Source organism: Coregonus clupeaformis, chromosome 8, assembly GCF_020615455.1.
Source record: "Coregonus clupeaformis isolate EN_2021a chromosome 8, ASM2061545v1, whole genome shotgun sequence".
Classification (NCBI taxonomy): Eukaryota; Metazoa; Chordata; class Actinopteri; order Salmoniformes; family Salmonidae; genus Coregonus; species Coregonus clupeaformis.
Genome location: NC_059199.1, coordinates 32239158 through 32264659, shown reverse-complemented (window position 1 = coordinate 32264659; position 25502 = coordinate 32239158). Strand labels below are relative to the sequence as shown.

General features: G+C 41.4%; 1 protein-coding gene across 1 annotated transcript in view; it reads right to left on the bottom strand.

Annotated features, from left to right (window-relative positions):
• The window catches only part of LOC123491379 (teashirt homolog 1-like), a 46029-nt gene extending 40042 nt beyond the window's left edge, over window positions 1-5987 (bottom strand). Inside the window, exon 1 of the mRNA XM_045221941.1 lies at window positions 4777-5987. Within this exon, the coding sequence (XP_045077876.1) occupies window positions 4777-4816 (40 nt within the window). The 5' untranslated portion in view covers window positions 4817-5987. The remainder of the gene's footprint in view (window positions 1-4776) is intronic.
• Window positions 5988-25502: the final 19515 nt, after the last annotated feature.

Sequence of the window (25502 nt, the reverse complement as noted above, 5' to 3'; positions counted from 1 at the left end):
ATGCCACTAGCTGCCGCCCGCTTGTCGTCGAGCGAAGGGAGGAAGCATAACTTTGTTTTATTTTTTCCTCCCCGCTCCCTCCCTCATTCGGTTGATAATTAAGAGACTCATCTTTTTTTCACATAGGAGGCAGGTTTTGATTGGGGAGAATGTCATGGAAAAGGCGTGTTTTTATTGGTCGCAGTATGTTTGTTTCGGTGTCGTTGAGGTGATGATTAAGTATCTGAATATTATCGAGTTATTCCAGGGTAGGTCGTACTGTAACATTTTGGGGTGTAGAGGTATTGAAGATAATTGTATTGCAAATCACCACTTATCACCACTTATTACAATAAGTGGCAAAGGGTACTAGTACTACAAGACAAGGCCTCAATTTCCTAACCCCTTTGGAGAGAATTTCGGCATTGGGGATGACGTGAAACGTGACATTCTGCACTCTTGTGGTACTGGTTGCAACAAAATACAAAAAATCTATACAAATATTTTGATAACATATTTAAGCAGCATTTGCTGACAGTGGCAAAAGGTCAGAGTTTATGTCACCCATAAGCTCAAGCATGAACATCCAGTATATATATATACAAAAGTATGTGGACACCCCTTCAAATTAGTGGATTCTGCTATTTCAGCCACAACCGTTACTGACAGGTGTATAGAATCGAGCACACTGTCATGCAATCTCCATAGACAAACATTGGCAGTAGAATGGCCTTACTGAAGAGCTCAGTGACATTCAACATGGCACCGTCATAGGATGCCACCTTTCCAACAAGTCAGTTCATCAAATTTCTGCCCTGCTAGAGCTTCCCCGGTCAACTGTAAGTGCTGTTATTGTGAAGTGGAAACATCTAGGAGCAACAACGGCTAAGCTGCAAAGTGGTAGGCCACACAAGCTCACAGACCGCCGAGTGCTAAAGCGCGTATCATGAAGAAATCATCTGTCCTCGGTTGCAACACTTACTACCGAGTTCCAAACCGCCTCTGGAAGCAACGTCAGCACAATAACTGTTCATCCGGGAGCTTCATGAAATGGGTTTCCATGGCCGAGCAGCTGCACACAAGCCTAAGATTACCATGCGCAATGCCAAGCGTCGGCTGGAAACGCGTTCTCTGGAGTGATAAATCACGTTTCACCATCTGGTAGTCCGACGGACGAATCTGGGTTTGGCGGATACCAGCAGAACGCTACTGCCCGAATGCATAGTGCCAACTGTAAAGTTTGGTGGAGGATGAATAATGGTCTGGGGCTGTTTTTCATGGTTCGGGCTAGGCCCCTTAGTTCTAGTAAAGGGAAATCTTAACGCTTTCCCAGAAGAGTGGAGGCTGTTATAGCAGCAAAGTGGGGACCAACTTCATATTAATGCCCATGATTTTGGAATTAGATGTTCAACGATCAGGTGTCCACATACTTTTGGTCATGTAGTGTAACAAAGCTTCTCTGGACACATTGGAAAGAAACTCAGTACTCTCTTATATAACGACACTTGCGTTACATAGGCTAACGATTTTTTATCTCTGGCTTGAAAATGTATCAAGTACAGTTAGCCTACCCTGGATTTGCAAGTCACTCCAAATAAGAGCGTCTTGCAAAATAAAACACACCCAAAATGAGAATGAAGCACCCTCCGGAGATCAAACGTCAACAAATGACTGCAGCAAAAATTGCTGCTGCTCGGATTGCACCGCATTGAACGGAACTGCCAAAACTAACAGATGCAGCCATGTTGTTCCAAATGGAGGGGAGCTTGATGTATAGTAACTGGCTGTACTAGACACAAGGTACAGCACCATCCGAGGGCTAGAAATCACCACTAAAGCAGAGACCTCCATTTCCAAACAGTGATATTCAATCGCCTTTCAGTAAAATTAGGCTAGTTGTTTTCACATTCTTCTTTTCTTGACTGCAGTGTGTGTTTGAGTCAAGATTTTAATTTAACTTACAATATGTGTTTTGAGTTGTGTGTGTGAGAGTGTGTGTGTGTTTGTGGTGGGGGGGTGCTTTTTTCAGTAATGAAGGAGTTTCTCTGTCACACAAACACACTAACTAGTTCTTGTCACAGTGTATTGATGGAGACCACCATATGTCACACACTGGAAATAATGGAAAGACGATGCCTGCCAAGTTTTGATTGAACATTACTGCCAGTGATGCATGTGCCTTTCACAAAACAGACAATTAAATCAATATTCAAAAGCTGGATGGGAGTCGAGCAGGGAGCCGATGGTTGGTTAAGTGCACAAGCTGCTGGGTCAGATAATTCAGCAGCATTTTGTACATTTCAGTGCATGGTAAAACTAGGCTAAAGAATGCAATTTCGTCCCCTCCTGTTAAGTGTACACATTGGATATGTGCATTCTATGTTGAAGTGCATTGCAGTTTACCAGTCCCAAATAATGTTTTTGCTCTGGGTAATTGCTGCTCCGATTTAGTACATGTGTTCATGACCGTCTCAAGCCATTGTATTTATTAGGTGCTGACTGTAGCTTACATACAAAAACCCTTCCGTGATGCCCTTTTCATAGGTTACCATTTCTCACTAGTTTCTCCATATCACCTATTTATATCAGAATATCCTCACATTTATATCTCTGCAGTCAAGTTGAAATCACAACCCACAGTTCAAAGTCTCTTCTTCCCAACCTGCTTAACTTCACATTTCCAAAGTCTGTTTAATATTCTAGAACTGTTTTGTTCAGCAGCAGTCGTTAATGCCTGAACTTCAAAGGCAGATTTCTCATTAGGTGACTGGTGGAAATCCCTGTCAATCATTCACTGTTCTAAGAGAAAGAAAAAACACCTCCAAAATGATAAGCACAAATCTGGTCTTCTTTCATGATACTTTATAAAAATGCCTACGTGTCAAATAAATATTTGTGCATCTCTCCAAAAATATACACTATATAAACAAAAGTATGTGGACACCCCTTCAAATAAGTGGATTCGGCTATTTCAGCCACACCCATTGTTGACAGGTGTATAACATCGAGCACACAGCCAAGCAATCTCCATAGACAAACATTGGCAGTAGAATGGCCTTACTGAAGAGCTCAGTGACTTTCAACGTGGCACCGTCATAGGAAGTCAGTTTGTCCAATTTCTGCCCTGCTAGAGCTGCCCCAGTCAACTGTAAGTGCTGTTATTGTGAAGTGGAAACATCTAGGTGCAACAACGGCTCAACCACGAAGTGGGTTGTCTGTCCTCGGTTACAATACTCACTACTGAGTTCCAAACTGCCTCTGGAAGCAACGTCAGCACAAGTACTGTTCGTTGTAGAAATGCGTTCTCTGGAGTAATAAATCACGCTTCACCATCTGGTAGTCCGACGGACAAATCTGGGTTTGGCGGATGCCAGGAGAACGCTACCTGCCCCAATGCATAGTGCCAACTGTAAAGTCTTATGGAGGAGGAATAATGGTCTGGGGCTGTTTTTCATGGTTCGGGCTAGGCCCCTTAGTTCCAGTGAAGGGAAATCTTAATGCTACAGAATACAATGACATTTGGGGAAGGCCCTTTCCTGTTTCAGCATGACAATGCCCCCGAGCACAAAGCGAGGTCCATAAAGAAATGGTTTGTCAAGATCGGTGTGGAAGAACTTGAGTTTCCTGCACAGACCTCAACCCCATTGAACACCTTTGGGATGAATTGGAACGCCGACGGCGAGCCAGGCCTAATCACCCAACATCAGTATCCGACCTCACTAATGCTCTTGTGGCTGAATGGAAGCTAGTCCCCGCAGCAATGTTCCAACATCTAGTGGAAAGCCTTCCCAGAAGAGTGGAGGCTGTAATAGCAGCAAAGGGGGGACCAGCTCCATATTAATGCCCATGATTTTGGAATGAGATGTTCGAAGAGCAGGTGTCCACATACTTTTGGTAATGTAGTGTATTTAAAAATACTCACTATCAAAGCTGAAAACAGAAAGTGTGCACTCTGCATAGGCTACTATAACCTAAAATATAGTCTAGGCTACTCTGAAGAAAAAAGCTATTTCTATTGTGGGGTGAGTAGCATTGGTACAGAGTAGCCTAGAGAGTCTGGAGGAAAGTTAAAGTTGCTTCTTTGAGGGGGATATTGTCAATATACTCTTTAAGAGTATTGGTGTGTTACTTTCTGATCTTGACACGCCCCAGCACCCTCCCTCCGCCTCCTTCCCTTGTCCCTCCCCCCATGGTCATTAATCGTAAAGTATTTACCCCTGCTTGGGAACTTTGCTTTCAATTTGTCTATTCTCCTGCTTCTCGACAGGGGCCAAAGTTGTCCTTTGAGTGGCTCAAGCTGTCAAGCGCATGCGTGTTTCCATGGTGAATGATTTACTGATTCTTATAAGGAATGAATAGATCAAAGGCAGTCGCATGACAGGCGATCAATCAGGCATCAAATCAAGGATGGCAATCCCGAGTGGAACACAGAGACTCAAACACTATATAAAATGAGCGAAAACACGTCCAATTGCATTAGGTCCATTATCTCTGTGTGTAAAACTTCAATAGGCCTATGGGTTTTGACAACCTATCTGTGAATATGAACCTGTGACAGAAAACTGGAAAGTATTTGAATGATCTACAGGCTGGCAAATACTTTTTTCTGGCCAATTTGAAAAAACGTGTTATGTTTATCTCGTTTTGACTGTAAGCTAAATATGTATAACATAGTAGGCTATATTTCTGTTATGAATGTGTGTCTATTTAGGGCTATTCTAAATAAGGATGGGAAAAGGCGAACTTGAGAGGAATTTACGGGGGAATTCAGGAAATAGATTTCAGAGTTGTGCTTACCTACGGACCGCCTTGGCGCTTGCTGCTTTCTCCTCGGCATGCTGCTGGTAGACTTTCTGCTTGACTTTTCATGCAGAGACCAAAATAAAAGCGACCCAAGAGGAAACCAGTACACAACGAAATGAAAGCAAATATCTCGTCGTTTTGTCCTTTTCTTCAATAGAATCGGAATACAAATGTCGATTCCCGTTCTTTGACTGGCAAAGGAAGTCTAAGCGTCGGTGAAAGTATTTTTTTGAAACCTAATTAATCTTTTAGCAATTGTTTGTCAAATGTCAAGAAACCAATAGACTCTCTAAACAAAAATATATGTTTCTCTATGGATGTTTTGAGTAGAAAACAGAGTTATAACTCATTGCGTGATGATCAAAAATAGCAAGACCTCTGTTAAGGTTTCAGTCTAACGGTGGAGAACATGGACAGCCGCCAAAGCCTCTTCAGTCCCGCCGTGCTTCCATGAAAAAAATGATTCCACCCCTAGAACGACACGTTATAACCGATTTTCGCGTAGAAAGTAACAAAGAAATCTTTCAATGTATCACAAACTTCCACGGCGATGGATAACGTTCCAAACTGTGTTTCTGCACAGGTGCTGTTCCGTTGTTCAATCTCTGCAAATCGACACAAAATGGGAGAGAGAGATGGGATATGGACATTAGAGGGTTTGTCAATCAGTCCGTGTCATTCAGTCAGTCATGATAGCCACGGCAAAAAGATCAAACGGCTATGCGGCCAATAGGCTACTTTCTGTCTCTCCTCACGCGACTGAAACACCCAGAGCTCGGTTCGGATAGCCTATTCACACGATCCTCACAAAACTGATATCCTTTCGGCTTTCATGTGGACAGTTGATGTATTACTGCTCCAAAGACTGTTCATAAACAAACGAAACGCCAACAGCTACTCCACGAAAGGATACGAATGTGGACTTATTGCTTATTTTTTACTCCAGATAGCGAAGCGGGGGTCTCGTCTCCGCAGTGAGAAATATGTATCGCACATTGGGGGGATGCGCGACTGATCAGACAGGCTCAACTGATAGACAGACACATCGAGTTGCCTTTCCTGCGTCTCCGTTACTCCACCCCTCTGGAAGCGTCACTCTGACAGTCAGAGCCCACCATGTCAATCTTTTTAATTGTTCTGTTGTTTTCTCTCCATTCTTTTCTATAACAGGATTATAAAACAGCCCCTGTCCAATGCAGTGCTCTGAAAAAAGTGTCTCCACGTCCATGCATTATGATGGTTGGTTTTCAGTTTCACCTAATTCGTTTTTAGCAAACGAGACAATAAGCCTACAAGTAGGCCTATGTCTTGGGTTATTACTGTCTTCGTGTTGCATGGACTGCAAAATAGAGAGAACTGATAATAAAAAATAAAAAAAATAACAATGACAGGATATTCTGTAGGCTATCTGTTCTGATAATACATTTACATTTTTAGTCTATTCTCTTCGGAAAATTTTTCTTGAAAATGTTAGGCCATATATTAGATTGCAGAGCTTCTGTAAAGGTATTTAGCATTTTTACCTCTTCAGTGACACCCTTAAAAATGGGCATTGAAAGTTGCAGATTGATTCGTTACACCTTGCTAAGAAGTGACTACTTCGCATGGGAAGGGGAGGGGCGCCGAGTGCACAAGTCCACTGTGACTGCAACAGTGCACTGCACTCCATCCCAATTCATTACTTGTTCATCAATTGCTAACATTCACTATGTTATTAACATGTTAATACAACTGATTCTGCCCGACTGCATCGCGGAAGAGTGGCTATTTGGACAATAACTGATAGCCAAGCTGTTTAAAGTATTCTACACCTACGACATAAAGATAACCCCAATTGACCGTGAAGTTAATTTTTTCTTTTATTTTTTTATGAGATGCTCTTTGGCTACTGTGTGAGTGCATCTGTTACCTAATGCACTTTTGATGGCGCTAAGTAGGCTAGCCTATAACTTGGGTGGCATTGAAGCTGTGTTACGTTGCTCAGCAGTAGATACGCACCATTCTACCCATCACCCCATGCATCGGATATTTCGGAGATTTTCCCAGCGCAGCCCAGGTTCCATCAACACCACAGCCTCCGGTTCTTGCAAATGCACCAACTCTATCCAAATTCTCGAGCGCACGGATGCTTCTTTGCAAGACGGATTAACTTCCCAACGCCCGGGCGGCCGGCTGACGAACCTTGCTTCCGCCCTTGCTTAACTGACCCTGGTGAGTTCTCGGAATTTTCACCATATGATAGCCCAATCTGTTCAAGTTTCACTCCGCACGACTTAACTCATTTTTATGTTAGATATTTTTCTCAAGTCAAAAAATAACAGATGATGAACCAAGAGACTATTGTCATCATTTTACCCACTAAAATAAAATCCTTACCTCTCACTGTGCGACATTCTTGAGACATTGCCAACATGCTATCAAACTGATCATCTATGGAGGGGGCTAATAATGTGGCAATATTTCCAAGTACCGCCCCAACATCTGTCTATCTACCCATCATTCCAAGTACCTCGGCATGCCTGTCGCGATTGATGTTTCTTATGTCACTAATCTTCAATCAGATAGTGAGTGCATCGGGAAGTAGAGCTGGCAAGGACAGACGAGGGTTTTATGCATTTTATGGACAGAGGTAGGTGTTAAGGAGCTTTTTCATAGTGAATAGGCCTCCTGAGTTTTTAAAGATTATACGACTTCTCTAGCTGCGTTTACAGTTGTAAGTGTTCAGTTTGAATATTGAAACATTGTAATTGTAATTTCATATTCTTAAGCTACATTATTTTACACAGATATTATTATTATTATTATTATTATTATTATTATTATTATTATTATTATTATTATTATTATTATTATTATTATTATTATAGTGTAATTTAACATAGGATACCCATGAGATTTGTTAGGCTAAGTGACTTAAAACATAACAAGAAACACCCTTTGGTCAAAAACAATGAATATATGTTTTGTGCTACTTAGTACAGATTTATACCTTATGGAATTATATTCATTTGATCCGATGTTGAACCATGCAGCCTTTTATACTGCTTTAGTTGCACGCCCTGTCCAGTGTGCAGTTTAGCATACCAGCGTCTTGTGTTGTCTTCTTTTTTGGATTCTTTCTTTCTATAAGCGATTGCTGGCATATTTGGTGTAATGTAGATATAGACCAGTTGACAGAATTTAGAAGTTAGGATATTAGAAATATTACAAACTATTCATCCAGAACTGTGTAGAATAGAGTGTATTACATTTATGGTATAGAGCTTAAGTTGTTGCCCGTTATTCACTAGTGAATGCTCTGAGGATAACAGAACACCATGCAAAATGTATTCTTCAAGGCAAAAACCTGTTCAGGAGAACTTTTACCACCGATTCATAGTGGTTCATAGTGAATGAAAACACTTCTAGACAATGCTTTCCTCCTCATGCTCAATAACAATGCAGTTAAACTTTAACTCAAAGTGATTGTCATTTGACATTCCTGAGGAACTTGCACACAATATGCCTGCTAAATAATTTGTTTAATTTTGTTTTAGCTAAAATGCCCTGACTGTATAACATTTCCCCTATGCATTGTGCTGTATTCAAAATAAGATGTAATGGGGGAAATAATTAGGTCCTCCTTGTTGTCTCGTGTGTTTTTAACCTTTGTATTTACAAAAAGAATTATTTTAGGCATAATGAACACTTTCATAATATGCATGGTATTGAAAATGTGGTATAATATTTATGTAACAATGATCATATGGACGGAAAGTTAAGCTCTGCAATATTGTAGGCCTATATTTTAATTGAGGTGCTATTTCACAGTTGTTTCTCATGGAAAATGTATCTAGATACACATATTATGTGTTATGTGATATTATCCATATTTTATACACACCAAATGACACATCGTGCTGTTTGCTTTCTTGTCAGACCAAAGGAAGCCAGTCACATGCATCTCACACATACATACATGCATGCACATGCATTCACATTGCAGATGCATGCAGGCTTGCAGACACACATGCACACTGGCATGCAAACACACACCTATGCATGCAAGCATGCAAACACACACACACACACAATCACACACACACCTGCAAACACACCCACAAACACAAACACAAACACACACACACACACACACACACACACACACACACACACACACACACACACACACACACACACACACACACACACACACACACACGTGGTGTTGTCAGTGTGTTGTGGCCCCATAAACTTACATCATAACTATAATTGTTGCTGAAGGTCCCTGATGACTCAATACAAGCCCTATCACATAGGGTTAAACTGGAAAACAAGATGGTGGCTTCTCTGTACGTGTTTAGGGCAATATATTTAAATAATGTAGCAAATTGCACAACCCGTGCACAAGCCTCTTGTAATATGTGAGTCAATGTTAAAAAACTAAGCATTTTCTGTAGTGTCCACCACTATTCACAATTTGCTGGTATTTTATGTAATTGTGAGAGGAAGAAACAGTGGTGAGGAATGCTGATGCATTACTCCTAAATCATTACATTTTATTGTGTACTTACAATATAATTACATATTGGGTATAACTTATTTGATGTATTTCTATCTTATTTACAAGATTATTACAAAGAAGATTCCACAATACCATAGTAATAACATAGCCATGAAATCTACAGCACACAAAAAAAGCTGTACTTTACACCACACAATTCATTCTATCATAAATCTTGGAAAGATCAAAATAACTGAATCTTTGAGAAAGAACATGGTGATTATAAAAGAGACATGGCAAAATGCAGAGTCAGACGGCATGAGTAAGAGCATGGCTACCATTGTCAGTAACAACACATAATGTAAACCAGAGGCCAGACCGTAACTCACTGGGTTTTGGATACTCTACCACGCAATTTTCTTGGTATTGTGTTGCAGTTCCATGGAAGTGGGTGTCTGAGGACAAGTACGGCATATCCAGTGACAAGATTGAAGGGAAAATGTGATTTTGTAATTTTTTATTTGTAGTGCTAGGTGCTAGCTCCTTTGAAGACATATATATATATTTTGTACTTTTTATTTTCTCCCTTTCCTTACAGCCAGTCATAGTGAATCAGTGCATTATGGTCCAAATTGCTTCCAAGCTACACAATCCTAGGACGCCATCACACATGTCCACACACGTATGTCAAGATCTTACACATTTGCAAACAATATCATGGCATAGTCCCCCCGTATATCAAGTACCTTTTCATACTGACACAATGACAACGTGATGACGAGTCACCATCATTTTGTGTCACCGTGGTCTACATTTTTTTCTATGTTGAAAAAAACTCCCTTCAGTACCTGTGAACATGTTGTTGTAGTCGTCATGTACTGTACAGTCGTGGTCAAAAGTTTTGAGAATGACACAAATATTAATTTTCACAAAGTCTGCTGCCTCAGTTTTTATGATGGCAATTTGCATATACTCCAGAATGTTATGAAGAGTGATCAGATGAATTGGAATTAATTGCAAAGTCCCTCTTTGCCGTGAAAATTAACTTAATCCCCCAAAAACATTTCCATTTTATTTCAGCCCTGCCACAAAAGGACCAGCTGACATCATGTCAGTGATTCTCTCGTTAACACAGGTGAGTGTTGACGAGGACAAGGCTGGAGATCACTCTGTCATGCTGATTGAGTTAGAATAACCCTCCTGTAGCTCAGTTGGTAGAGCATGGTGCTTGCAACGCCAGGGTTGTGGGTTCGATTCCCACGGGGGGCCAGTATGAAAAATGTATGCACTCACTAACTGTAAGTCGCTCTGGATAAGAGTGTCTGCTAAATGACTAAAATGTAAATATAATAACAGACTGGAAGCTTTAAAAGGAGGGTGGTGCTTGAAATCATTGTTCTTCCTCTGTTAACCATGGTTACCTGCAAGGAAACACGTGCCGTCATCATTGCTTTGCACAAAAAGGGCATCACAGGCAAGGATATTGCTGCTAGTAAGATTGCACCTAAATCAACCATTTATCGGATCATCAAGAACTTCAAGGAGAGAGGTTCAATTGTTGTGAAGAAGGCTTCAGGGCGCCCAAGAAAGTCCAGCAAGCGCCAGGACCGTCTCCTAAAGTTGATTCAGTTGCTTGCTCAGGAATGGCAGCAGGCAGGTGTGAGTGCATCTGCACGCACAGTGAGGCGAAGCCTTTTGGAGGATGGCCTGGTGTCAAGAAGGGCAGCGAGGAAGCCACTTCTCTCCAGGAAAAACATCAGGGACAGACTGATATTCTGCAAAAGGTACAGGGATTGGACTGCTGAGGACTGGGGTAAAGTCATTTTCTCTGATGAATCCACTTTCCGAATGTTTGGGGCATCCAGAAAAAAGCTTGTCCGGAGAAGACAAGGTGAGCGCTACCATCCGTCCTGTGTCATGCCAACAGTAAAGCATTCTGAGACCATTCATGTGTGGGGTTGCTTCTCAGCCAAGGGAGAGGGCTCACTCACAATTTTGCCTAAGAACACAGCCATGAATAAAGAATGGTACCAACACATCCTCCGAGAGCAACTTCTCCCAACCATCCAAGAACAGTTTGGTGTTTCGAACAATGCCCTTTCCAGCATGATGGAGCACCTTGCCATAAGGCAAAAGTGATAACTAAATGGCTCGGGGAACAAAACATCGACATTTTGGGTCCATGGGCAGGAAACTCCACAGACCTTAATCCCATTGAGAACTTGTGGTCATTCCTCAAGAGGTGGGTGGACAAACAAAAACCCACAAATTCTGACAAACTCCAAGCATTGATTATGCAAGAATGGGCTGCCATCAGTCAGGATGTGGCCCAGAAGTTAATTGACAGCATGCCAGGGCGGATTGCAGAGGTCTTGAAAAAGAAGGGTCAACACTGCAAATATTGACTCTTTGCATAAACTTAATGTAATTGTCAATAAAAGCCTTTGACACTTATGGAATGCTTGTAATTATACATCAGTATACCATAGTAACATCTGACAAAAATATCTAAAAACACTGAAGCAGCAAACTTTGTGAACACCAATACTTTCTCAAAACGTTTGACCACGACTGTATATTTGCATACATTATGTTATTTTTTCTTGTTCTCTTTTTTTTTTAGATTGGTTGACGTGAACATGCACGGAGGGTATGGATGGTGTACAGTGATACCAGTGAGGATAAAGCTACCATTTCATCCCTGCTTTTCCATACTACATTGGCTGAAGGCCCAGTGCAAGAAGGTGCGGAAACATTCCAAAAGTAGCCTACTGTTTACTAATACAAACAACCTCATCCCAAACATTTGTTCTATACACACTAAATGTATATGGATTTGATTTTAAAGATTTTATTGATAAGTTAAGGATAAGATATTGAGCCAGAGCTAGTTTACTCTTTAACCCCCTAACTTTACTGCCCCTTAATGTAAGATGGAAATGGGTAAGATTGCAATGTAATATCCATGAACATTTTCTCAAACATCAAGAAAAGTAATGAAAGTTTTGTCAAGAAAAGTATTGAAACGTACTGTTATAGGTCTACAACGGGAGAAAATATGTTTAGCCAATGTATTTATTTTGTCACTAATTGACACTTGATTGACAAATAAACTTTTAAAATGTTAATTTTCCAATATAATCATTATTACATGTAAAGTTTGGATACTTCTGACAAAATGTTTGAGTGTGATGCCTCTTTTGACCTGCTATCACATAACCTTCTTGTCAGTCACACTAAGAAACTCACCACTATAACTGTGCCTCTGCTCTAGCCATTTTGTTTGCCTCACTGTTGTGCTGTCTATCTGTCTCAGCATCTTCTCTGCTGTCACTCTGTGCTTCTTCTTGTTCTCTGTCTGTCTGTCTGCTTGTCTGCCTGTCTGTCTGCCTGTCTGTCTGTCTGTCCGTCTGCCTGCTTAAGACTTATAGGCATACGTTATAAAAGCCAAGCTAACAACATAGGCTATATTGTAAATGAATGCCTGTCATATGTGTTCTGCTGCAACACCAACCCTAAGTGTTAATTACTATTACAGAGCTCCAGACTAACATTTCCCCCTGGTGTTACTGGTGCCACTAACCTTTACAGTTGGTGGCACCAGCCCATGATTTGGTTGGACCCAAATCATGAGTAATCATTTTATAAAGTCATTCGGAAAGTATTCAGACCTCTTGGCTTTTTCCACATTTTGTTAGGTTACAGCTTTATTCTAAAATTGAGTTTCCCCCCCCTCATCAATCTACTCACAATACACCATAACCACAAAGCAAAAACAGGTTTTTAGAAATGTTTGCTAATTTATTAAAAATAAAAAAATGGAAATATCACATTTACATAAGTATTCAGATCCTATACTCAGTACTTTGTTGAAGCACCTTTGGCAGCGGTTACAGCCTCAAGTCTTTTTTGGTATGACGCTACAAGCTTGGCACACCTGTATTTGGGGAATTTCTCCCATTCTTCTCTGCAGATCCTCTCAAGCTCTGTCAGGTTGGATGGGGAGCGTTGCTGCACAGCTATTTTCAGGTTTCTCCAGAGATGTTCGATCTGGTTCAAGTCCAGGCTCTGGCTGGGCCACTCAAGGACATTGAGAGACTTGTCCCGAATCCACTTCTGCGTTGTCTTGGCTGTGTGCTTAGGGTCATTGTCCTGTTGGAAGGTGAACCTGGAGCAATTTTTCATCAAGGATCTCTCTGTACTTTGCTCCGTTCATCTTTGCCTCGATCCTGACTTGTCTCCCAGTCCCTGCTGCTGAAAACATCCCCACAGCATGATGCTGCCACCACCATGCTTCACCATAGGGATAGTGCCAGGTTTCCTCCAGACGTGACGCTTGGCATTCAGGCCAAAGAGTTCAATCTTGGTTTCAACAGACCAGAGAATCTTGTTTCTCATGGTCTGAGAGTCCTTAGGTGCCTTTTGGCAAACTCCAAGCAGGGCTGTCATGTGCCTTTTACTGAGGAGTGGCTTCCGTCTGGCCACTCTTCTGGAAGGGTCTCCCATCTGCACAGAGGAACTATAAAGCTCTGTCAGATTGACCATCAGGTTCTTGGTCACCTCCCTGACCAAGGCCTTTCTCCCCCGATTGCTCAGTTTGCCCGGGCGGCGAGCTCTAGGATGAGTCTTGGTCATTCCAAACTTCTTCCATTTAAGAATGATGGAGGCCACTGTGTTCTTGGGGACCTTCAATGCTTCGCATATTGGCCTATAGGCTACATTATTCACCACCTGAGGAAGTGGGAACTCAAAACACTTTGCTAGATTGCTAACTCTAAATATGATATTGTAGCTGTACACTGAGTGTACAAAACGGAGTGTTCTTTCCATGACATAGACTGACCAGGTAAATAAAGGTGAACGCTATGATCCCTTATTGATGTCACTTGTTAAATCCCCTTAAATCAGTGTAGATTAAGGAGACGAGACAGGATAAAGAAGGATTTTTAAGCCTTGAGACAATTAGGAAATGGATTGTGTATGTGTGCCATTCAGAGGGTGAATGGGCAAGACAAAATATTTAAGTGCCTTTGAATGGGGTGTGGTAGTAGGTGCTAGGTGCACCGGTTTGATTGTGTCAAGAACTGCAACGCTGCTGGGTTTTTCACACTGTATTAAGAATGGTCCACCATCCAAACGACATTAAGCCAACTTGACACAACTGTGGGAAGCATTGGATTCAACCTTGTAGAGTCCATGCCTCGATGAATGAAGGCTGTTCTAAGGGCAAACGGGTGTCCAACTCGATTTTAGGAAGGTGTTCCTAATGTTTTGTACACTCAGTGTGTAGCCATGCAGCACAGGAGGCTGCTGAGGGGAGGAAGGGTCATCATAATGGCTGGAACGGAGCAAATGGAAATGGCATCAAATACATGGTTTGATGCCATTCCATTTACGCCGTTCCAGCCATTATTATGAGCCGTCCTCCCCTCAGAGTATTTGATACCATTCCCCTGATTCCGACTCCAGCCATTACCACGAGCCCGTCCTCCCCAGTTAAGGTGCCACCAACCTCCTGTGCCATGTAGGCTAATTGATTAGTCTATCAATAAAGGTAGGCTAATGTCCAACACATACTTTCCAGCACTAGGCCTAGGCTACTTGATGTTTGTCTATTCACTGCAAATGGCACGCTCTACTCCGCTCCGCAGGCGCATCAAAACCATCCTACAGCCTACTCCTATTGTAAAGTGGTGCCATGAACTCATTATTAAGAAGTGAGAAATAAATGATATACTCACAGAAAGCTGTGACTCTCCTCTCTGTAACTAGAAAAACAGTAATTGCTTTGAAAACTGTATATGATATATAGGCCTAAATGCCAAGACATCAAGAAGACACAGTGGCAGAATAAATTCATCACAAAACCGGAGAGCAACCTCTGTCCGGTGAAGTACACAAAGCATATTGCATCTAACGAACAGTTACATGACGTACAGCATGGTCAAGAAAGTTAATGTTTCCGACATTTTCGGACCACTAAACAACTATTGATTTAGAACCACAGGGAGTTACCGCAAGTCGCAAAGAAAACAAGAGCTGCCTCCACTATTCCAGCACCATTTCAACTTCAATATTTCAACATCATCAAAACACCTATGCTTAGTCTAATACAGTGACAACTAAAAGATACCAAAAACAATTTAGTCCAATCAACGTAAGCTAAGTATGATGTGGCTGTACATGGTTCTGATTTCTGTCTGTGTCTGTGCGTGTGTGTGTGTGTGTGTGTGTGTTCATGCAAGTAGAAAACATGTTGACTCACCCTACTTGTAGAGAAACGTCAATGCCATCCTCCTTTCTTTCACGTTGACGAAACGGTCTATCACTCTGTCATATAATACACGCTTTTATTTTTTGTTGTCCTAGGCTACCTGGCTAAAATGCTTGCTTGCTAGCCTAACTTCCTTTCATGGACAACGTTATCTAGTTAACATTAGCCTTCTACATCTAGCTACATATTGAACTTTCATCCCCTCAGGCCAGGGGCACAGCAATATAGGAGTTAATGGTTGGATCAGAATCGCCGTTATAATCATTGGCTAGTATGGAGAATTAAGTAAAACCACAAGTCCAAATCCCTATCTCCATCCATGGCTAATTTAGGAAAGGGCCAATTTCAGCTAGCAAGCTAGCCACCGGAGGACAACATCACAACGAGATGCAACAATTCAAGTTGTTTCTGTCAATGACGTATGCTCTCAATGCGATTTAACAGGAGGGAAGCCAAATCCAAACTGGCTTCCCTTTAAAAAAAATGTGGGTGCACCAGGACCATTCAAAGTTGAGCTCACTCAGTTTAGCTCAACGCTGATTGGCAATTATTTTATAAAAAAAATTAAAGCCAAGGGAGGCCAAATGCTTGCTGTCTTCCGTTGCTTTAATGCTACGGGCGGCAACAATGTCATACTCTTTTGGACCAGACAGCATCAGATAGATGGCCTAAACATACAGAGACAGAGGGGCGCTGTTTCGCTCGCTCGGAAGCTTTCTCCGGTCAGATAAATTCAGCCTCTTGCGAATTGAAAGAAAATGATAAAACACAGAGAGGCGAAAGATAAATAATTGTATTTTTTTTTTTTCTTGCTTTTTTTTTTTGGGTAGCCTGACTTCCATTGGCATCCATGAATACATGCCACTGTGTGCTTCTCAGAATGCATCTCTCCCTCCTCTGTGTGCACAGTGGAGAGAGGGAGTGAGAGTGGCTTGCTTACACAGCAGCCGACAGTGAAACAGGGACAGGCAGATACTTTCATAGCAGGAATCAACATAATGCATAGGCTATTACTGTTGACCAAATAATGGTTTTAGAACAATCTACAGCAACGTTGTGTAGCACAATCACCTAAAATTTCAGACATACGCAAAGTGCTCCGGTAAGAGGAATGCAATGTTGGTGTCCGTAATTTTCAGTTTATCATCTGGAGTCTTCTATAGTTGCCATATTTTACTGTCAAAATATGACGTTTTTGTTCAATAGAGATTAATTACATACATCTTTATATGCAATAAGTAATATAATAGGCTAATTCATTTTGGGTTCAACACCTGAGGAAGTGGAAACTCAAAACAAATTAATTAGATCGCTAACTCTAAATATAATACCCACTGCTAGCCAACAGTACATTTTATTTCCTAAGAAACTTTGCAGTTGTAGGCTACTAACCATGAGGCCTATAGGCAACTCAATATTGGGAAAGTGTCCTTAATGTTTTGTACAGTCAGTGTATACAGTGCCTTCGGAAAGTATTCAGACCCCTTTACTTTTTCCACATTTTGTTATGTTGCAGCCTTATTCTAAAATTGATTAAATTGTTTTTTTCCCCCTCATCAATCTACACACAATACCCCATAATGAAAAAGCAAAAACAGGATTTTAGCTATTTTTGCAACAAACAAAAAATATGAATACTGAAATATAACATTTACGTAAGTATTCAGACCCTATACTCAGTACTTTGTTGAAGCACCTTTGGCAGCAATTACAGCATTGAGTCTTCTTGGGTATGACGCTACAAGCTTGGCACACCTGTATTTGGGGGGTTTCTCTCATTCTTCTCTGCAGATCCTCTCAAGCTCTGTCAGGTTGGATGAGGAGCGTCGCTGCACAGCTATTTTCAGGTCTCTCCAGAGAGGTTCGATCGGGTTCAAGTCCGGCTCTGGCTGGGCCACTCAAGGACATTCAGAGACTTGTCCCGAAGCCACTCCTGTGTTGTCTTGGCTGTGTGCTTAGGGTCGTTGTCTTGTTGGAAGGTGAACCTTCACCCCAGTATGAGATCCTGAGCGCTCTGGAGCAGGTTTTCATCAAGGATCTTTCTGTACTTTACTCCGTTCATCTTTGCCTCAATCCTGACTAGTCTCCCAGTCCCTGCTTCTGAAAAACATCCCCACAGCATGATGCGGTCACCACCATGCTTCACCGTAGGGATGGTGCCAGGTTTCCTCCAGACGTGACGCTTGGCATTAAGGCCAAAGAGTTCAATCTTGTTTTCATCAGACCAGGAAATCTTGTTTCTCATGGTCTGAGAATCCTTTAGGTGCTTTTTGGCAAACTCTAAGCGGGCTGTCATGTGCCTTTTACTGAGGAGTGGCTTCCGTCTAGCCACGCTACCATAAAGGCCTGATTGGTGCTGCAGCGATGGTTGTCCTTCTGGAAGGTTTTCCCATCTCCACAGAGGAACTCTGGAGCTTTGTCAGAGTGACCATCGGGTTCTTGGTCACCTCCCTGACCAAGGCCCTTCTCCCGTGATTGCTCAGTTTGGCCGGGTGGCCAGTTCTAGGAAGAGTCTTGGTGGTTCCAAACTTCTTCCATTTAAGAATGATGGAGGCCACTGTGTTCTTGGGGATCTTCAATGCTGCAGACATTTTTTGGAACCCTTCCCCAGATCTGTGCCTCAACACAATCCTGTCTCGGAGCTCTACGGATAATTCCTTTGACCTCATGGCTTGGTTTTGATCTGAAATGCACTGTCAACTGTGGATCCTTATATAGACATGTGTGTGCCTTTCCAAATCATGTCCAATCAATTGAATTTACCACAGGTGGACTCCAATGAAGTTGTAGAAACATCTCAAGGACGATCAATGGAAACATTATGCACCTGAGCTCAATTTAGAGTCTCATAGCAAAGGGTCTGAATACTTATGTAAATAAGTTATTTCTGTATTTTTGTTTTTAATACATTTGCAAAAAATTCTAAAAACTTGTTTTCACTTTGTCATTATGGGGTATTGTGTGTAGATTGCTGAGGGTTTTTATTTATTTAATCGATTTTAGAATAAGGCTGTAACGTAACAAAACGTGGAAAAAGTCAAGGGGTCTGAATATTTTCCGAAGGCACTGTTTATCTCAAAGCCATATCAAATATCTTGGTTGGAAAAATAGTTGCTACTGAGCTGAATATTGAGAGTTGAGAAATAACAATGATACCTACAGAAAGCTGAGACCCTCACTTCGACAAGAACAAGGGAACAAAGCTTCCAAAACTGTATTTGTCTCGCAATTGCATTTTGAAATGTTATACGATCAACGATCAGAACAGATTTTTCTCTCGAGCGCATGAGGGGAGGAGAGTGGCTCACTCATCACAGCAGCAGGCCCCAGCAAGGGCACAGGTATAACAGATAAATTGTGCAAAAATAGAAATAAAATATTTTGAGCAGCCCATCTGGCATTTGCCATAGTAAGAAATATTTCATCAGACAAATACAACAAATTTAAACATGCTGTTGGCACAATAAAGAGAAGACGTTTAACTGCCTGGTTATATGTGTGGCATTATCACTATTACTATCACCATACCGTTGTTTAAAACCTCTTAGATGTTAAGTCCCCGATATGGGACCTGTTCCGACTGACATTTTGGTGTACCAAGCGCTATATGAACGCCTTATAAGGATGGAAAGCCACATCTGTCTGCTCTTCCCTTTCACTCTCTTTTCGTGGAGGTGACTTGACGTGTCAGGTGTCACACCCGACATTTGAATAAGGAGTGATGTGTCACATTTTCTGGCCTATTCAGACAAAACATCGATTTACTCTTCCTCTGAGCGAGTGTACCCAGCTTGGTCACAAATGGACAAAATCACTTTGTGCTTAAAGTTGAAGTTGTAGCGAGTCTGCACACATTTAAATGGTGTCTCTGCGCACCTCACTGGATGTTTTGTAGAAAATTATCTGTCGACAGTTGTATGAAATAGTGGCAATATTGTTCTGCCTCTGAGTATGATCAGATTTATTTTACAGTTATAAGAAATGTGTAATCTTAAAGTAAGTTGTTTATAATTTGATCGTATCTATATTTAGAAAGCATTTCAGTAATTTCAAGACTAACTTTTGTTGAATAATATTTGAATTTGAGCTTGTGTACTCAAAGGTGAGTACACCTCAGCAATTTATACACTTTTTTTGACCAGAAAGGTGAGATCCAGACCTTTCTAAAACTATGCAACATTATTATGTTTGGGTATGTGTATGTAGGTGTGAAATCAAAATGTTGCCCTATCATTCAACTGGTTTTAGAGCCTCACCTCAAGCAAACAGAGACCCTCCAGCCATAAAACATCAATGCAAGGGTAATTTCTGGGTCATATGGCTAGTACTTACACAAAGACGCTTTCGCAACCTGGTAGAAGGGGTGATGGAGGCTTACTGGTGGAGTGATGTTTTGTGAATCGTATCTTATAAAATCTTATTTGTGGCTAATAGAATCAAGGCTTTTAGTATGGGGGATGAATTCCAAGTCACTTCAACTCCATAATATAAGTGAACATGCCATTCAAATGTGATGATGCTCATAATGTTGCAATGTACTGTAACTTATCCTAACTACGGCCTGAATCATTGGTAACAGTACTACGGGTCCATAGCTACAGTATACTCTTGATTCACCATTGAAACATTTTACATCGATTAGTTGCTGAATCAATCAGTAATCAAATGGTATAAGGACTATTTACAATTGAAGTACTATTAACTAAGTACGATGTTATGGTGAAATGACTTTGCGCCTGAGGAAGAACTGCAAGCTGGTCAGCTCAAGATTGCAGTTCTTCTACGGCCACAAAGTCATTTCACCATAACATACTTCTACTAAACTTCTAATTAAATATACATTCACTTATTACGTTTCTTTTTGCTCTCATTGTCATTCAAGTAACAAGACATTTTGAATCTGAGAGATTTGTGGATTACGATAAACCTCTATATAGTGACTAATCTTCGATCAATGATGGGTCAAATGAAATCCCAGACATCCATTGACAGCGTGAATATAAGAATATATGATAAAAAACAATAAAGAAGTGGGTCTTACTTTGACACAAGGTATATCTCCCCATCTATCAGATAAGGACGCATAATTAAAATGTCACCTACCCTAGAGAACGAGAGCTTTGATAGAGCTTTATACCCACAACTCAATTACTTCTGTAGTTTTTCAACAAATGTTGATAAAGAAACCTATCTGAAGTAGAGACACGAGAGATGACACACCGTGCCGTAATTTTGACAACACAATTAAAGGTGCATAATCTCTGCCAGGGGCTTTTGATTGCATCAATTTGGACGCCCCAAGATGATGAAACGTCCCATGGACGCTATTTGAGGATAACAGATGCATAGCAAGTTCATTAAGAGCAATACTAGTACATAGCTAAATGAAAAGGGTTTTGAGAATGCTATGCATATGTGGACATGCATAAGATCTACAGATATTGATTCACTCATTATTAAATTACTCTGCTATAGCTATACTTAAATTTTAAGTGATCAGAAAAATAAGGACTTTTAAAGATATTTGCCGATAGACTAAAATGATAAAAAACAATATTCTTTGTTGTTAAGAAGCACATCTTAGACTAATGTGAAGCCTAATTGTTTGAAGGTAAATATTGACACAGAGAGAATACAAACAAAATCAAGTCTCTGGTGATTGCTCGTGTGTCATATTATTGGGCTGATTAAATTGATGTGTTGATTAGTAATAATTACACCCCAAAAACGTTTACTGTGTCATTATTCAATGTCAACTTCAAACATTTTTATGTTTGCCATGTTTTATGCTATAATCCTATTTACAGTATGCATTTAGCTTTGTTGTAGGCCTAATACCTATTTTTTTTAATTTTTTTATTTTATCATTTGTTAACTTGTTTTACCTAACCAGTTTTTCTACTTTGTTTGAGGTAATCATTTTTTAAAAAATCCTACTTTTCCTGAAGGTATTTTCTCATTAAGGATTTTTAGCCAGTGAAAAAGCAGTCCATCCACATCTGCACTCACTCAGCACTCCGACTTTAGCATCTTTGCGATTTATTCTGATCAAAAATGTATTATGACGCTAAAGGATATTGTTATTTATTTATTCTGTGGTCTTCTCTCTCTCTCTCTCATATACAGACATTTTACATTTTTGTCATTTAGCAGACGCTCTTATCCAGAGCAACTTACAGTTAGTGAGTGCATACATGATTGTTTTTATTTCTCATACTGGCCCCCCGTGGGAATCAAACCCACAACCCTGGCGTTGCAAACGCCATGCTCTACCAACTGAGCTACATCCCTGCCGGCCATTCCTTCCCCCACCCTGGACGACGCTGGGCCTATTGTGCGCCACCCCATGGGTCTCCCGGTCACGGCCAGCTACGACAGAGCCTGGATTCGAACCAGGATCTCTAGTGGACCACTGCGCCACTCAGGAGGCTGTGTCTCAGGACAGACCAGGGCTCTGGAACAACCTTTGGAAAACCTTTATAGCACCGCTGAATTAAGTGCCATATTTCACAATTCAAATGACCAGCCACTGACATGCACACCACTTCCCTCTCCTCCTCCCCTCCTTTTGTTGACTTTGACACGTGCACTGCACCGCCAATTAGCATTTTTCTGCCATTAAGCAGAAAAGCCAAGCAGTGAAATATTTTTCTTTCTCAGCACAGCTAGACTGTACTACAGTTTCTCAAACAGACAAAACAGTGCTCAAAAACGGTTTATTGTTAATTAGTTTGCGAAGGACATTTAAATTGTAATGAGACAAGTGGACATCAGGCTATCTTGCCATACAGCATTTACTGCAATTTAAAAGCATATATAGAACTTATTTTACAGGTGTTGAGAAAATGAGAACTGCGCGTCCCTCAAAAAACGACATTCTGAAGTGAGCTTGCACTTCTTGCATAGTGGTTTACAACCATGCAACATGCCCAGGCCAAACTCTAGTGGATTACAGCATATTTAGGCATATTTGAAATGGTGAAATTATGGCATTGAGTGTCATTCTATTTCCATGGCCATTTCCTACTGTCCACTATGGGCAACGCAAGAGCCTATTCCCAGAGAGGCTCGCGATGAGCTAGGGTGTTGGGATGGGATTGAGTATTGACTTAAACCTTGAGCTACGCTTCCGAGGATCGCGGGTTCAAAGCCAGTCCTAGGCACACAACCTTTTCCTGTTTCAACCCTATCCCAAACCTTATCCCAAACCCTAACCTTAACCCTAACCCTAACCCTGACCCAAACCTTAACCCTAACCCTAACCCTATCCCAAACCTTAACCCTAACCTTAACCCTAACCTTAACCCAAACCCAAACCTTAACCCAAACCCTATCCCAAACCTTAACCCTAACCTTAACCCTAACCTTAACCCTAACCCTACAGCTCAGCATTCAACATCATAGTGCCCTCAAAGCTCATCACTAAGCTAAGGATCCTGGGACTAAACACCTCCCTCTGCAACTGGATCCTGGACTTCTTGACGGGCCGCCCCCAGGTGGTAAGGGTAAGTAACAACACATATGCCACACTGATCCTCAACACGGGGGCCCCTCAGGGGTGCGTGCTCAGTCCCCTCCTGTACTCATGTTCACCCATGACTGCATGGCCAGGCATGACTCCAACACCATCATTAAGTTTGCCGACGACACAACAGTGGTAGGCCTGATCACCGACAACGATGAGACAGCCTAAAGGGAGGAGGTCAGAGACCTGGCCGTGTGGTGCCAGGATAACAACCTCTCCCTCAACGTGACCAAGACAAAGGAGATGATTGTGGACTACAGGAAAAAAAAGAGGACTGAGCATGCCCCCATTCTCATCGACGGGGCTGTAGTGGAACAGGTTGAGAGCTTCAAGTTCCTTGGTGTCCACATCACCAATTAACTATCATGGTCCAAACACACCAAGACAGTCGTGAAGAGGGCACGACAAAGTTATTCCCCCTCAGGAGACTGAAAAGATTTGGCATGGGTCCTCAGATCCTCAAAAAATTATACAGCTGCACCATCGAGAGCATCCTGACTGGTTGCATCACCGCCTGGTATGGCAACTGCTTGGCCTCCGACCGCAAGGCACTACAGAGGGTAGTGCGTACGGCCCAGTACATCACTGGGGCCAAGCTTCCTGCCATTCAGGACCTCTATACCAGGCGGTGTCAGAGGAAGGCCCTCAGAATTGTCAAAGACTCCAGCCACCCTAGTCATAGACTGTTCTCTCTGCTACCGCACGGCAAGCGGTCCCGGAGTGCCAAGTCTAGGTCCAAAAGACTTCTCAACAGCTTCTACCTCCAAGCCATAAGACTCCTGAACAGCTAATCATGGCTACCCGGACTATTTGCACTGCCCCCCCCACCCCATCCTTTTTACGCTGCTGCTACTCTGTTAATTATTTATGCATAGTCACTTTAACTCTACCCACATGTACATATTACTTCAACTACCTCAACTAGCCGGTGCCCCCGCACATTGACTCTGCACCGGTACCCCCCTGTATATATAGCCTCCCTACTGTTATTTTATTTGACTTCTGCTCTTTTTTTCTCAACACTTTTTTGTTGTTGTTTTATTTTACTTTTTATTATTAAAAATAAATGCACTGTTGGTTAAGGGTTGTAAGTAAGCATTTCACTGTAATGTCTGCACCTGTTGTATTCGGCGCATGTGGCCAATGCAATTTGATTTGATTTGATTTGATTTGAACCCTATCCCAAACCTTAACCCTAACCTTAACCCTAACCTTATCCCAAACCTTAACCCTAACCTTAACCCTAATCTTAACCCTAACCCTAACCCTATCCCAAACCTTAACCCTAACCTTAACCCTAACCTTAACCCTAACCTTAACCCAAACCTTAACCCTAACCTTAACCCTAACCTTATCCCAAACCTTAACCCTAACCTTAACCCTAACCTTAACCCTAACCTTAACCCTAACCCTATCACAAACCTTACCCCTAACCTTAACCCTAACCTTAACCACTCAGAATGAATGCCTAACGTTAAGCATAATGCCTTCATTTGACCAAAATCTTGTAATCAATTCCTAAACTTAACTAACCATTGAGGTTAGTTTCAGTTTCAGTTTTTTGATTGACAGCTAACATACAAAAAAGATGCCATAATTAAAAAGGCAACACACTCCATAATCTACCGACCGCTGCACAGGCGGCCACACACGCAATAATTAAAAGGGCTAGCCATGCCATATCTCAGTTGCTTTAGTTATGGTGAGGTATAGCGTTTTCTTTGGAGATTGAACATGTCAGTAGTATTGAATGGTCAGTCTTATAAGAATGACTGACTCGTACCTGATGAAACGTTTGAATCTGACTGCAGTTGATAATATTGATAATATTAATTTAATTGCTTTGGGATTCGGTTGAACAATTATTTCTCGCTACCATTGATGTTCCAAATGGAGAAAATTCGAAAATCACCCTTAACAGATGATTGTCTTTTATGTAACTAAAATGGCTGTGTTCTGTATTGGCCGGCCCATGTAGTTTGAGGAACGTATTTATGAATGGGAACCTCTTAATTAGTGCCTCTGTTTCGTCCCTAGTCATATTGAGGGATGGACCTCACAACGTTCATTAATGATAATCAGCAAGAGTGATCACATGGCTACAGAACCTGTCTCTGAGGACCTGATACTTGAAAAGAAGCCTTAAATCACACAGAGGGATTCTTAATTGCAACAATATACCAGCCACCTCGCAAACAAATTCATTGGAAAAACCTTTTAAAGGTTCCTCAAGGCCGATTTTTAAGGATTTGTTGGAGAACCTCTTTAACTTCAAACCGTTTACTTTATCTTTTGTCATTGTGTTTTACAGTCACAGTTTAGGGTAAAATGTAGTATGTAGTGGATGAGACCTCTTACGCCAAATATTATTTTAGAGGTGGAAGGCTGGGGCCTATTATGCAGGGCAGAGCATTCAGATTGTTATACATAGAAGGGTT